The sequence below is a fragment of the Mobula birostris genome, unplaced genomic scaffold (assembly GCF_030028105.1).
Source record: "Mobula birostris isolate sMobBir1 unplaced genomic scaffold, sMobBir1.hap1 scaffold_3585, whole genome shotgun sequence".
Classification (NCBI taxonomy): domain Eukaryota; kingdom Metazoa; phylum Chordata; class Chondrichthyes; order Myliobatiformes; family Myliobatidae; genus Mobula; species Mobula birostris.
In genome coordinates, this window is record NW_027276657.1 from 825 (window position 1) to 17094 (window position 16270).

At 48.5% G+C, this 16270-nt stretch overlaps 1 protein-coding gene across 1 annotated transcript; it reads right to left on the bottom strand.

The window, feature by feature from the left end:
- Window positions 1–12014: 12014 nt before the first annotated feature.
- Window positions 12015–12548, bottom strand: LOC140193043 (epidermal differentiation-specific protein-like). The gene has a single exon (XM_072250482.1). It carries the CDS (start codon window positions 12546–12548, stop codon window positions 12015–12017), a length of 534 nt encoding a protein of 177 aa, XP_072106583.1.
- Window positions 12549–16270: the final 3722 nt, after the last annotated feature.

Sequence of the window (16270 nt, forward strand, 5' to 3'; positions counted from 1 at the left end):
CCCCTACAGACCCTCTCCCGCATCCCTCCCCTACAGACCCTCTCCCTCATCCCTCCCCTACATTCCCTCTCCCTCATCCCTCCCCTCTCTGCACCCCTCTGTACCGCTCACGTCTCTCTCCCACCTCCCCCTCTCGTTCCATCTCTCCCTGCCCCCTCTTTTCATCCTCTCTCCCCCCACGGCCACCCTCCCGCCCGCTATTCCCCTCCCTCCCTCGTCTCCTCATCTCCATCTCACCTCTCTACCCGTTCCCCACCCCCCCGACCCACTCTGTCGCCGTCACCCGCTCCCCTCTCGCCCTCATTCCCCGCCCTCCCCCGGCCACCCTTATCTCTCTCGACCACGCTCCCCGCACACACTCAATCTCCACCCACCCTGCACCCCCCCGCACTTCCTGACGCTGCTCTCGGTTCCTCTCTGCAGCAGACCTTCACCTGCTGTTTGCTGCAGTTGGTCAGACACACCCCCCCCACCCCACTGCCAAACTTGTCAACGCCGGCTTCCTCTGACAACGGTCGCTTCCCCTTTCTGGGCTCAGAGACGCAGAGAATCCGCGACTGGATGGACGACAGCGAGACTTACATGAACGTGAAGATTGCAAAGACAGACTCGCGGTCTCCGTCCTGGGGTGAGAGGGGCGGAGGGAGGGAACTTTGCTCTGCATTTGTCCGTGGGAGTGTGTGTTGGGACGGTGCGGAGGGAGATTCACTCTGTGTCTGACCCCGGGAGTGTGTGATGGGACGGTGTGGAGGGACATTCACTCTGTGTCTGACCCCGGGGAGTGTGTGATGGGGACGGTGCGGAGGGAGATTCACTCTGTGTCTGACCCCGGGAGTGTGTTGATGGGACGGTGTGGAGGGACATTCACTCTGTGTCTGACCCCGGGGAGTGTGTGTTGGGGACGGTGCGGAGGGAGATTCACTCTGTGTCTGACCCCGGGAGTTGTGTGTGTATCTCGGCCTGAAATGTCGACTGCACCTCTTCCTAGAGATGCAGCCCGGCCTGCTGCGTTCACTTGCAGCAACTTTGATGTGTGCAGCCTCTTCCTCTTGTAGGCTTATCTACATATTGTGTCAGGAAACTTTCCTGAACACACTAACAAACTCCACCCCACCTAAACCCCTCACGCTAGGGGAAATGCCAATCGATAGCTGGGAAGTTAAAATCTCCCACTTCAACAACCCTCTTATTATTACTCCTTTCCAGAATCTGTCTCTCTATCTGCTCCCTGAGGTTCCTGTTACTATTGGGTGGTCTATAAAAAAACACCCAGTAAAGTTATTGACTCCCTTCCTGTTTTCTAACTTGCACCCACAGAGACTCAGTAGACAATCCCTCCATGTCTTCCTCCTTTTCTGCAGCCATGACACTATCTCTGATCAACAGTGCCAGTCCCCACCCTCTTTTACCGTCCCTCCCTGTCCTTTCTGAAACATCTAAAGCCTGGCACTTTGACGTAATTATTCCTGCCCCTGAGCCATCCAAGTCTCTGTAAATGGTCACAACATCATACATTCAAGTGCTGATCCAGGCTCTAAACTCACCCGTTTTGTTCATAATCCTCCTTGCATTAAAATAGACAGATCTCAAACCATCGGTCTGAGCACATCCCTTCTCTATCACCTGCCTATCCTCCCTCCTCGCACTGTTTCCAAGCTTTCTCTATTTGTGAGCCAACCTCCCTTTCCGCCGTCACTTCAGTTCGGTTCCCACCACCCCAGCAGCCATTCTGGTTTAAGTTCTCCACAGGATGCTGCCTGGATTACGGGGTGCAAAGGGGGATTCACCAGGATTCTGCCTGGATTAGAGAGGGTGCAGAGATTTACAAGGATGCTGTCTGGATTAGAGAGGGTGCAGAGGAGATTCACCAGGACGCTGCCTGGATTAGAGAGGGGTGCAAAGGGGATTCACCAGGATTCTGCCTGGATTAGAGAGGGTGCAGAGGAGATTCACCAGGACGCTGCCTGGATTAGACAGGGTGCAGAGGAGATTCACCAGGATGCTGCCTGGATTAGAGAGGGTGCAGAGGAGATTCACCAGGATGCTGCCTGGATTAGAGAGGGTGCAGGGGAGATTCACCCGGGATGCTGCCTGGATTAGAGAGGGGTGCAGGGGAGATTCACCGGGATGCTGCCTGGATTAGAGAGGGTGCAGGGGAGATTCACCGAGATGCTGCCTGGATTAGAGAGGGTGCAGGGGAGATTCACCAGGACGCTGCCCTGGATTAGAGAGGGTGCAGAGGAGATTCACCAGGATGCTGTCTGGATTAGAGAGGGTGCAGAGGAGATTCATCAGGATGCTGCCTGGATTAGAGAGGGTGCAGAGGAGATTCACGAGGATGCTGCCTGGATTAGAGAGGGTGCAGGGGAGATTCACCGGGATGCTGCCTGGATTAGAGAGGGTGCAGGGGAGATTCACCAGGACGCTGCCTGGATTAGAGAGGGTGCAGAGGAGATTCACCAGGATGTTGTCTGGATTAGAGAGGGTGCAGAGGAGATTCATCAGGATGCTGCCTGGATTAGAGAGGGTGCAGAGGAGATTCACCAGGATGCTGTTTGGATTAGAGAGGGTGCAGAGGAGATTCACCAGGACACTGCCTGGATTAGAGAGGGTGCAGAGGAGATTCACCGGGACGCTGCCTGGATTAGAGAGGGGTGCAGAGGAGATTCACCAGGACGCTGCCTGGATTAGAGAGGGTGCAGAGGAGATTCACCAGGATGCTGCCTGGATTAGAGAGGGTGCAGAGGAGATTCACCAGGACGCTGCCTGGATTAGAGAGGGTGCAAAGGGGATTCACCAGGATTCTGCCTGGATTAGAGACGGTGCAGAGATTTACCAGGATGCTGTCTGGATTAGAGAGGGTGCAGAGGAGATTCACCAGGACGCTGCCTGTATTAGACAGGGGTGCAGAGGAGATTCACCAGGATGCTGCCTGGATTAGAGAGGGTGCAGAGGAGATTCACCAGGATGCTGCCTGGATTAGAGAGGGTGCAGAGGAGATTCACCAGGACACTGCCTGGATTAGAGAGGCTGCAGAGGAGATTCACCAGGATGCTGTCTGGATTAGAGAGGGTGTAGAGGAGATTCACCCAGGATGCTGCCTGGATTAGAGAGGGTGCAGAGGAGATTCACCAGGATGCTGTCTGGATTAGAGTATATGTTTTATGAGGAGAAATTGAGTGAGCTCGGGGCTTTTCTCTTTGGAGCGAAGGAGGATGAGAGGTGACTTGATAGAGGTGTACAAGATGATAAGTGACGTAGATCGAGTGGACAGTTGAGACTTTTTCTGGAGGGAGGGTGGAAATGGCTAACACGAGGGGCATAATTTCTTGGTGATTGGACGTAAGTATAAGGGGGATATCAGAGGTGGTTTACTTTACACAGAGAGTGGTGGGTGTGTGGAACGCCCTGATGGCAGGTACATCAGGGATTTTTAAGAAACTCTCAGATAGACACCTGGATGACAGGAAAATGGAGAGAGGGTTAGATTGAGATTAGAGTAGGTTAATATTTTGGCACCACATCGAGGGTCGAAGGACCTGTACGGTATTGTAATGTTTGAACATAGAACCTGTGTTAAAAACCTCCCTCTGACATCCCCCCCCCCCACCTATACCTTCTTCCGATCACCAAGAAATTATGCCCCCCCTCTTTATTAGTCATTTTCACCCTCCATCGGGAAAATGTCTCTGGCTGTCCAGCCTTAAAAATACTCCCCCCTTGTATTAGACATTCCCACCCCCACCCCAGCCTATTGAGCTGGAAGGGGTACAGAGAGAGATTTTGGAGGGTGCTGCTGGCTCTCGAGGGCGAGAGTTACAGTAAGGGGGATAGGTAGCGTAGGATTTTGATCCTTGGAGGGTAGACGACCGAGAGATGACTTTGCAGGTGCATAATAAATTATGAGCGCCATAGTGAAGCTGGACAGGGATCTTCCAAAGGGAGCACAGTTTTCAGGAGAGAAGGGGCAAGGTCTAAAAAGGGACTCGAGGGAGATGGTTTTCACACAGAGGATGGAGAGAATACGGAATAGACCGAGCTGCTGGAGGAAGAATCCTGTGCAGGTAGATTAACAGCATTCAAAAGGCCTTTCCATGGACGGGGATTTAAGGATTAAAGATGATCTTTGTCACAAGTACGTCAACCGGAGAGTGAGATGTGTCGCTGGCGTCAGCGAGGATTGTGCAGACAAGGCATAGGCATGGCTACGAGTTGTGGCAAAGATCATCTTTAATCTTTGAACCTCTCCCTATCGAAAGGCTTTTGGACTGTGGGAGGAAACTGGAGTGCACGCGGGAGGTCGCGTGGCCGGGGGGAGGGGTGGGGAACACAACAAGCTCCTTACTGTACAGCAGGGGGAATGAAACCTCGATCGGTGATTGCTGGCCACGGTGAAATGTTTGGCATGGACCAGCTGGGCCATCTTGTATGACCAAGTCCCTTTGCTTCCTTTCACAGAGAAGGATCCCCACAGCGACTTGAAAAGGATTTTTCTCCACAAGCGTTAAGAGCAATGTTTCAGTAACTTGTAATCACTCAAAACAAATAAATTTCTTAATCCATCGGTGTCATGGTGTATCTCCAGACCCAAGCACAGGATCACACAGAGACCCGGAAGGGTTAAACAAAAATAGGAATTTTATTACCCAGAGAGACAAATAAGTTCTTGGATAACAAGGTCTAAGGCATTTAACAAGGTTCCACATGGTAGGCTTATTCAGAAAGTCAGAAGGCATGGGATCCAGGGAAGTTTGGCCAGGTGGATTCAGAATTGTCTTGCCTGCCGAAGGCAGAGGGTGGTGGTGGAGGGAGTACATATAGACTGGAGGAATGTGACTAGTGGTGTCCCCACAAGGATCTGGTCTGGGACCTCTACTTTTCGTGATTTTTATTAACGACCTGGATGTGGGGGTAGAAGGGTGTGTTGGCAAGTTTGCAGACGACACAAAGGTTGGTGCTGTTGTAGATAGTGTAGAGGATTGTCGAAGATTGCAGAGAGGCATCGACAGGATGCAGAAGTGGGCTGAGAAATGGCAGATGGTGTTCAACCCGGAGAAGTGTGAGGTGGTACACTCTGGAAGGACAAACTCCAAGGCAGAGTACAAAGTAAATGGCAGGATACTTGGTAGTGTGCAGGAGCAGAGGGATCTCGTGGTACATGTCCACGGATCCCTGAAAGTTGCCTCACAGGTAGATAGGGCAGTTAAGAAAGCTTATGGGGTGTTAGGTTTCATAAGTCGAGGGATAGAGTTTAAGAGTTGCGATGTAATGATGCAGCTCTATAAAACTCTGGTTAGGCCACACTTGGAGTACTGTGTCCAGTTCTGGTCGCCTCACTATAGGAAGGATGTGGAAGCATTGGAAAGGGTACAGAGGAGATTTACCAGGATGCTGCCTGGTTTAGAGAGTATGCATTATGATCAGAGATTAAGGGAGCTAGGGCTTTACTCTTTGGAGAGAAGGAGGATGAGAGGAGATGTGATAGAGGTGTACAAGATAATAAGAGGAATAGATAGAGTAGATAGCCAGCACCTCTTCCCCAGGGCACCACTGCTCAATACAAGAGGACATGGCTTTAAGGTAAGGGGTGGGAAGTTCAAGGGGGATATTAGAGGAAGGTTTTTTTACTCAGAGAGTGGTTGGTGCGTGGAATGCACTGCCTGAGTCAGTGGTGGAGGCAGATACACTAGTGAAGTTTAAGAGACTACTAGACAAGTATATGGAGGAATTTAAGGTGGGGGGTTATATAGGAGGCAGGGTTTGAAGGTCAGCACAACATTGTGGGCCGAAGGGCCTGTACTCAGCTGTACTATTCTATCTTCTATGTTCTATGACTCGACGCTACTGACGTTACTACTGCTGAGGTCTATCTAAGTCTCCCTGCAGTCTCTCTGTTTCCTTAACACTACCCGCTCCTCCACCTATCTTTGCATCATTGGCAAATTTAGCCACAAATCCATTAATACCATTGTCCAAACAATTGACATACGTTGTGAAAAGCAGCGGTCCCAATACCGACCCCCTGTGGAACTCCGCTGGTAACCGGCAGCCAGCCAGAACAGGATCGCTTGATTCCCACTCTCTGTTTTCTGCCGACCAGCCATGCTCCACCCACTCTAGTAACTTCCCTGTAATTCCATGGGCTCTTATCTTGCTAAGCAGCCTCGTGTGCGGCACCTTGTTAAAAGCCTTCTGAAAATCCAAGTACACCACATCTACTACATCTCCTTTGTCTACCCTGCTTGTAATTTCCTCAAAGAATTGCAGTCGGTTTGTCAGGCAGGATTTTCCTTTCTGGAAACCATGCTGGCTTTGACCTATCTTGTCCTGTGCCTCCAGGTACTCTGTAATCTCATCCCTAACAATTGATTCCAATAACTTCCCAGCAACTGATGTCAGACTAACAGATCTATAGTTTCCTTTCTGCTGACTCCCACCCTTCTTAAATAGCAGAGTAACATTTGCAACTTTCCACTCATCCAGTACAATGCCAGGATCTATTGATTCTTGAAATATCACTGTTAATGCCTCCGCAATCTCTCCAGCTACTTCCTTCAGAACCCGAGGGTGCATTCCATCAGGTCCAGGAGATTTATCCACCCTCAGACCATTAAGCTTCCCGAGCACCTTTTCAGTCGTAATTTTCACTGCACAAACTTCACTTCCCTGACGCTCTTGAATGTCCGGTATACTGCAGATGTCTTCCACTGTGAAGACTGATGAAAAATATGCATTCAGTTCCTCTACACGTGGAATTCTGCAGATGCTGGAAATTCAAGCAACACACATCAAAGTTGCTGGTGAACGCAGCAGGCCAGGCAGCATCTCTAGGAAGAGGTACAGTCGAGTTTTCGGGCCGAGACCCTTCGTCAGGACTAACTGAAGGAAGAGTTAGTAAGAGATTTGAAAGTGGGAGAGGGAGGGGGAGATCCGAAATGACAGGAGAAGACAGGAGGGGGAGGGATGGAGCCAAGAGCTGGACAGGTGATAGGCAAAAGGGATACGAGAGGGTCATGGGACAGGAGGCCCAGGGAGAAGGAAACGGGAGAGGGTGGGACCCAGAGGAATGGCAAGGGGTATAGTCAGAGGGACAGAGGGAGAAAAAAGAGAGAGAGAGATAGAATGTGTGTATATAAATAAATAACGGATGGGGTACGAGGGGGAGGTGGGGCCTTAGCGGAAGTTAGAGAAGTCGATGTTCATGCCAGCAGGTTGGAGGCTACCCAGACGGAATATAAGGTGTTGTTCCTCCAACCTGAGTGTGGCTTCATCTTTACAGCAGAGACCTCCTCTACTTGTAATTTACTTATTTTCTTTTATTGTAGTTTTCTAGTAATGTACTTATTTATTTTATCATTATAGTAATTTTTAAAAATACTTTGCACAATACTGCGTTAACAAAACAACAAATTTCATATTGGACAGGACAATGATGATGAATCTAATTTTAATTCTAGAGTTTGCAGTGCACAATTACACAAAGACTGAAAGAGTGAGACACACAGAGACACAGAGACACAGAGACAGAGACCAGAGACACTCATAGAGACACAAGAGAGATAGAGATACTCAGAAAGACAGGGAGACAATCAGAGTGACACAAAGACACTCAGAGAAAGACACACACAACAAACGACACATAGACAGCAAGATGGGGAGACACATTAGGGCTAGAGAGACACAAAGACAGAGAGACATGGAGACACTCAGAGAGACACAGAGACACAGCAAAAGACGGAGAGAGACACAAACACACAGTGGGAGACAGAGTGGGACGTACAGGTGGGAAGATGTAGTCTCTCTCTACTTCAGAGTCAGCAATTCCTCTCTCACATTAACAATTTCCCTTCAAGCACACAGCGTATGGGTTCCAACATATTAAGACACACACACAGTCAGTCTCTCTCTCTCTCTCTCTCAGAAACATACACACCACCCCTCCTTGCTCTCCCACATCCCTACGCAATGTCAAATACTGCTTCCATTAGGTGCTTTGCTGTGTTGGAATCAGTTGGTTTTGAGTTCAACTAATAAAGTTTGCATTAGGACGAAAATTGAAGTTACCAACATTTTTAAGGCTTATATTTTCACAACCTGTGGTGTGTGTCTCCACCTGCTGGTAGCAAAGTAGTATAGCAGACACTACGGTTATATGACACGCACGCTGTTTTAATTCTCCTTTTGCCTGTCCCAGGGATGTGGCCTTACCTCAGAGTCAGAGTGTCAGTCTGCACAAGTCACTATCTTGTCTTTGAGGTTTCACATCATCTGCACCCGTTCCTTTGCTTAAACTTTAAAATGCACGACCGCAAGGCACCTCATTCTTAAAACTCCCAAGAGAGCCCAGGGATCAAATGAAGTTCAGGAAGGGCGCGAGAGGTTTATCTCGGCCGGATTGGTGTTGGTGAAGGAGGGGTTAAACTCGGTTCCAGTACGGATCTGGAGAGACACTGGAGTTTGTCAGTCATTGATCTTAAAGAGTGTATTAGACTTTAGTTCAGAGACCTAGACTACGGAGGTCAGGGTGATAAAAGGCATTGGGAAAGGAACTGAAACAGTACCTTTGCACCAGATACACCTAAAAAGCAACTTGGTCTCCGGACCGGTCACGACAGGGGTGAGGCCCGAATTACCGATGGAAGACGTGGAGGTCTTACTCGGTAATGGCCTCGCCGGCGGAGAGGTTTACCCAGCAGTAAGATTGACAAGCCAGCCTGCCAGGACTGAAGACCCGCCCATGGACTCACAGGTTCATCCCGTTTGCGCCGTGAATGGGCGCATGTCCAGAAAGGCTGCCGAAGTGAAAAAAAATTTAGCTGAGACGTTTCTACCAGCCTTGTACCAGGAGGGGTTAGAAAGTGAGAAGAAGGGGCGTAGTGAAACGGAAGTTGAGGTAGACTTATCATTAGCAAGGAAGGAGATTATACTGGCACAGGAGCGAGACGAGGATCTGATGGTCTTGACGGAGACAGCTCTCTCCGAAGCAGAATTGAAAAGGGAGCCAGTGGGCTATTATGTGAAGGAGGGAGTGCTAATGAGGAAATGGAGACCAAGTACCGTGCTCGCAGATGAGGAATGGGGGGTGATAATGCCGAAAATTTATGGGGCTGAGATTCTTAACCTGGCCCACAAGATACCCCTCGGTGGACACTTTGGGTGAGGAAAACAGTCAAAGAGTTTGACTGGCCGCACGGGAGGAAGGATGCTATTGACTAGTATAGACGTGAACTAACACAGTTACAGGCTATTGATATGTTAACAGCTTGCCACAGACCTAGTCGGTGCTGTCAGGAAAATTAATGAGGCTAGGGTGCCACCTGATCAGGGGAAAACCCATTTTGGAAAGATAAGCATGGTGCCGACCAGATGGGGAAGTCTATTGTTTTGGCCAGCTTTGCTGATAAGGTCTCTCCCTTAACCCCCGAACAGAGCGAGCCGCTGAAGAAGGTAATTAACCGGCACGTACACGTTTGTCCGGATGTCCCGGGGCGATGCCAAGAGACGGTACATGGTGTTGTGGTCACATCAGGTCAGCCTAGTAAGCAGCACCCCTATCGGATGATTAATTCAGTGACAAAAGGGCGAAAGAACGCAGAAGCGTGTATTGACGATTTAGTGGTCTGGAGTGACACGTGGAAGGAGCACATTGTGGCAGTAGAGAAACTGTTTAAACGGTTGTTTGAAGCCAGCCTGACAGTGAACCTCGCAAAAAGTGAATTCGACCACGCGAAGGTCACTTATCTGGGATTTGTGGTGGGACAGGGGCAGCTGGCTCCGATGCAGGTTAAGGTGCGGGCTATCTCCGAAGTCCCCACCCCGACAGACAAGAGAGTCCTGAGAAGGTTCTTGGGGATGGTGGGGTACTATCGGAAGTTTTGCAAAAACTTTGTGGATATTACCCTCCCTCTTACTAAGCTCTTGCCAAAGAATGCTAAGTTTGTGTGGGACGACCTGTGTTATATTCGTCCGGGACGGAAACCACTGAGAATTTACACTGATCACAACCCATTAGTGTTTTTGGCCACTACGAAGGATAAAAACGAAAGGTTGCTAAATTGGAGCCTGGTCTTAGAGGATATTAAAATAACACATATAAAAGGCACGTAAAATGTGATTGCTGACTGTCTGTCAAGGTGTTGACAACTTAAAGTTCTCTGTATTAGCCGAATAGCTGATGACCCTGTATATTAGTATGCACCCCCGTAAAAATTCTTTAAAGGATAGGGGTGTGACGAAAAACCAAGTTGTCAGAAGATTGATGCTAATGAGAGAGAGATAAGTGAGACAATGAAGAAACATTCAAAATGCTAATAAGAGAGAGGAGAGAGATTAACGAGAAAGAAACACATTTCAGAATATTGACAGACCGGTTGCTTTGATTCTGAACTGTTTGAAGTTTGATGGACAGGCGATACCCCAGCAGGGGGATAAAAAGGAACAGGTTTGCTAAGGCACGACAGACCCCACGAGATCACGAGATAACGAGACCCTGGAAGAGCGGTGTGCCCCCACAAATGGTGGGAGTTGGAGGTCTGGTTCGAGGGAACCGACCATAGACTGACAGGGTGACAAGGGACGATCGGCGGGAAACTGGTGTGTGTGTCCGCCCTTGCCTGGGTGCCGAGTTCACCGCAGATTTGCATATCTCTCTCTCTCTCCCCAACGGCACAACAGCGATTACTGCGAACTGTACTAAGCTGAACTGAACTCTGCGTCACTTGAGACTGATCATTTTACCCCTGGACTGCGATAGAGATTGGTTGATTCCTATTACCCTAGTTCTGTGCACATGTGTGTTTTATCATTGCTAACCTGTTGCATTTATATCCTTACGATTAGAGTACCGTGTTACTTATTTCTTTAATAAAACTTTATCAATTTCCGGTAATCCAGACTCCAACTAGTGGTCCATTTCTGCTGGTTTGGCAACCCAGTTACGGGGTACGTAACAAGTGATACTGCATCTTGTTCCGATTCTTTTTTAGTTTGGCACCACATCCCGGACCTGACCCAGCACACTTTGGTGCTCTGTCTACGCCGTCAGCAGCAGAAACACAGGCAGTCAGGGTTCCTCAAGCCTGACTTTCATCCATTCAATTCAATCCTCAACAGTTTCGGCAGAAGGCCCACCGTGGAAGCAGATGGCTCACTCCCGCTACAAGGGGCATTGATATGTAAGCAATACATTTCAATTACTGTCAATCTCAGAAAGTGAATAAGTAAAGAGATGACTGAGAAGGGAGATAACAGTCTCGGATTAAATGGATTTGGGGTGGTGGGGGCAGCAGATATAGCATTGCCGGACAACGATTGGGAGGGCACGGTAGTTTAGCAGTTAGTGAAACGCTATTTCATGACCAGCGTCACACGTTCAATTCCCGCCGACTTCTGTCAGTTTCCCCAACGACCATCTGGATTTCTCCCTTAATAGCAAAGACCTGTGGGGTTAATAAGTTAATTGGTCACGGGGATGTAATTTGACGGCGCGGGCCGGTCGGATCTTTTGCCGTGTTGTATCTCTCAATACAGATAATTTATAGAATTACTGATATTCATTTAAAGAATTTTTGGAAACATCGTAATTAAGCCCCCACTGAATTCAGTCTTCCCACTTTTCCCACCTCCCCCATATCCCACAAACTCACCGACCTCACCCACCCTTGACAAGTGCCTTTCAAAAGCAAAAATGTTCGGATACAGGAAATCTGAAAACAAGCATCGGGTTCGGCCACATCTCTGGAGAAATGGCCATTCATTACCAGCGTCACTGACTCCCAACGTTCCCGCGCTCCAAGACACCACCCTCGCTTAAACACGCACCGTATTCCCCAGTGACATGTCGACAGTTTAACTGAAGAAAGAATTGGACAATGAGATCGACAGAAGTTTATAGGTATTTATGAAGTATTTTATTTGTTTACTTAAGCAACAACAAAGCAATGGCCTGGATCCATCCAACCAGACGCTGGGGTTTGGGAGCTCCGGCTGAAAGCGGGACACCAGCACGGGGCAGCTCACAACTCGACGTCGCTCTTCAGCAAGGGCTTGACTGAGGACAGCTTGTCATTCCAGTTGAAAGCGCAATAGTTGGGCCATTCGTTACCCTCGAAAGTGATGCGTCGCTCACCGCATAGGTTGGCGTGCTGGAACAGAATCCACACGCCTGCCTTCACCTTATGGGAAGAGACGAGGTTTACGAAGCCGGCTCTCCTCAGATCATTCGTCGTTTCCCTAATGCTGCAGCTTATGCCGTAAAAGTTGACGTGCTCGTACAGAACGATCTCCGGGTTCTTCAAATCCTCCTTCACCAGCCGCAAAGAGAGAATTTTCTGATCCAGATCGCCCAGACTTGCGTGGTCTCCGGGACCGAGCACCTTGAACGCCCCCGTGAAGTTTTCGCAGGCGTACGCCACCCAGTGCTGGCCGATTACTCTGATCGAGCGGGCAGTATAACCGAAGTTCCGAACAGTAAGGTCGGGAACGTTGTCCACAAAGTCCTTGTCCTTCCCGGTAAAGTCAGGGTTTTCGTAGAGAGTGATTTTACTCATCTTGATACAGCGGTGAGTGCCGTCCACGAGTTTACAGAGGCGCAGCTGAAGCGAGAGTTGTTCCCCGGGTTAAATCTGCTCAGTGTTCGGTCAAACGACCAACAACAGCCATCAGCCAATCACGCTTTAGAGGAGCGGCCCCCTTTGGGAGCGGGCACGTCTGAGAGGCAAAGTTGTTGTTTCGAAGGGTTGTTGAAACTTGGGTGATATCCAATTCCTGTAGCTGGATTGTCAGGGCGGTGCGAGATCAAGGAATTCGGGCAGACTGCTGGAGGTGGGGCCGATCCTTAAGAAGATGTGGACTGCTCAGAACATCAGCGACCAGAGTTTTAACGAGATGCTGGGGTTCCACCGAAGATGCAGGCAGGCGGATTTGTCTGACCAAAGGGGAAAGGGTGAGGGAGACAGACAATGCAGAGTTCTCCCGTGTCCGTTTCACTTAGCAACAACGCTTCCCCCTTGGGTACTGCTGAGGTTGGGTGGTAACCTGTGAGGGAAAAAGAACAACATATTGTGTTCAGTGAAATTGAGGTTATGACCAGCTCTGAGGTTAGCGGGGAAGGCGCAGGTCAGGAAGGGGTTGGGGGAGAAAAGACATTCTGTAGCCGCACGAGAGATGGCAAGTTGAAGTTTCCCACCCGGATTTCTTTTTATAGTAGAAAACATATATATAAACCAGGTTAATTAATACTAAAGATGTAATGGTATAAAGATGGGGAAATAAAGCTATTCGAGATAGAATTGTGGCTGACCTGGGCGCTGGAAAGCGAAAGAAACGCAGCAAACTATGGGAAACTGAAGATATAAATTGTTAAAAGTGAAATTAGTCGGGAGTATCTCTACCCTACTTACTTGAGAACCTCCAGGTGAAACTCCTGGAGGAGAGACGATAATGATAAAAGAGCTGTTGAAGCTGCAGCTACAACTAGCAGCATTTGTAACGAGACAATATCGTCAGATACGAATGTCCAAGATCTGTACCGGGTAACCGGTAATTAGTTCTGTTTTGAGCTACTCAAACCAGAGCGGGAACAAAGTGTTCCATGTTTGATTAGATAGGGCATGAAGTGAAAAGATGAAGATCACGACGGAGAGGGAAATGGATCAGCCATGATGAAATAAATGACAGTGCAGAGCAACTTCTGCACTCAATACTTTGTTTCTTGAAGGCCAATGTGCCAAAAGCTTTCTTTATGTCCAGATGCCACTTTGCAGGAATCTTGGCGGTCGCTTTGTAAGTCTTGCCCTGGATTTCCCTTCACCTCACACTTGTCTGCATTAACTTTCATTTGCCATTGTTAGACCATTTTCCCAGCTGCTCCAGATCCTGCTGCAAGGTTCGATAGTCCTCCTCGTTGTCCACTGTGCCCCAGATCTTGCTACGGCTGCAAATTCATCTAGTTTAGCAATTTTTATTGACTTTTATTGACGGTGCCGTTGCTTTGCAGTAGTTCAACTAAGCTAAAAATGTTTTGTTGATGGTTTTAATCTGTGCTCAGTGTCTGAGGCTTCTCCACTCAGTGTCCAACCATAATCAGCCAGGAATGATGGATGCCAGTTGCCCTGATACTGTTTCTCCGCGACCAAAGCTTTCAAAAGGCTTATCACTGACAGCACCGACATTTGCAGGGAAGAAGTCCAAATGGTGTTACATAGAAACATAGAAAATAGGTGCAGGAGTAGGTCATTCGGCCCTTCGAGCCTGCACCGCCATTCAGTATGATCATGGCTGATCATCCAACTCAGAACCCTGCACCAGCCTTCCCTCCATACCCCCTGATCCCTTTAGCCACAATGGCCATATCTAACTCCCTCTTAAATATAGCCAATGAACCGGCCTCAACTGTTTCCTCTGACAGAGAATTCCACAGATTCACCACTCTCTGTGTGAAGAAGTTTTTCCTAATCTCAGTCCTGAAAGGTTTCCCCTTTATCCTCAAACTGTGACCCCTCGTTCTGGACTTCCCCAACATCGGGAACAATCTTCCTGCATCTAGCCTGTCCAATCCCTTTAGGATTTTATGCGTTTCAATCAGTTCCCCCCTCAATCTTCTAAATTCCAACGTGTACAAGCCCAGTTCATCCAGTCTTTCTTCATATGAAAGTCCTGCCATCCCAGGAATCAATCTGGTGAACCTTCTTTGTACTCCCTCTATGGCAAGGATGTCTTTCCTCAGATTAGGGGACCAAAACTGCACACAATACTCCAGGTGTGGTCTCACCAAGGCCTTGTACAACTGCAGTAGTACCTCCCTGCTCCTGTACTCGAATCCTCTTGCTCCCAATGCCAGCATACCATTCGCCTTTTTCACCGCCTGCTGTACCTGCATGCCCACTTTCAATGACTGGTGTACAATGATACCCAGGTCTCGTTGCACCTCCCCTTTTCCTAATCGGCCACCATTCAGATAATAATCTGTTTTCCTATTTTTGCCACCAAAGTGGATAACTTCACATTTATCCACATTAAATTGCATCTGCCATGGATTTGCCCACTCACCTAACCTATCCAAGTCACCCTGCATCCTCTTAGCATCCTCCTCACAGCTAACACTGCCGCCCAGCTTCGTGTCATCCGCAAACTTGGAGATGCTGCATTTAATTCCCTCATCCAAGTCATTAATATATATTGTAAACAACTTGGGTCCCAGCACTGAGCCTTGCGGTACCTCACTAGTCACTGCCTGTCATTCTGAAAAGGTCCAGTTTATTCCCACTCTTTGCTTCCTGTCTGCTAACCAATTCTCTATCCACATCAATACCTTACCCCCAATACCGTGTGCTTTAAGTTTGCACACTGATCTCTTGTGTGGGATCTTGTGAAAAGCCTTTTGAAAATCCAAATATACCACATCCACTGGTTCTCCCCTATCCACTCTACTAGTTACATCCTCAAAAAATTCTATGAGATTCGTCAGACATGATTTTCCTTTCACAAATCCATGCTGACTTTGTCCGATGATTTCACCGCTTTCCAATTGTGCTGTTATCACATCTTTGATAACTGACTCCAGCAGTTTCCCCACCACTGACGTTAGGCTAACCGGTCTATAATTCCCCGGTTTCTCTCTCCGTCCTTTTTTAAAATATCACTCGGGATGTTTTTGAAGCTTGGCTGTCGTCATTGCTGCAATACACGTCTTTACTTCTAGACTTTGCCTGCAGTTTTCCTTCACATTAGCATCTTCTATTTGAGCACTACAGTACAAAACAGGCCATTTGGCCCATCTAGACCTTGCCAAGCTATTTTTCTGCCCAGTCGCACTGACCTGTACTGGACATTACCCCTTCCACACATGTGGTTATCCAAATCTCTTATCAATCTTGAAATTGAACTTCTGCTGGCAACTCATTCCACACACACTCACCATACTCTCAGTGAAGATGTTCCCTTAAACATTTCACCTTTCACACTTAGGGAGTTTCTGCTGCTGGCCACATATTGCTCGTCATCCAGTTTCCAATCTCCACGTGTCCATCGGACATCTCACATACGCGATAATTGTTCCCTTTCGGAGTAACCTCCACCTGCGTACTTGAAGCGTCTGATTTTATATTCATTTCTTACCATTTCAAATGTAGCATTCCAGTGTCATTGGCGGCTGTGCTGTGTGGGACTGGCTTCCACGACCTACGACCAATGACACAGGAATGCAATTTTTGAATTGGTCACTCTGAAGGAGAACAGCTATCACCAACGTGAGGTGCCTGACGGACACGTG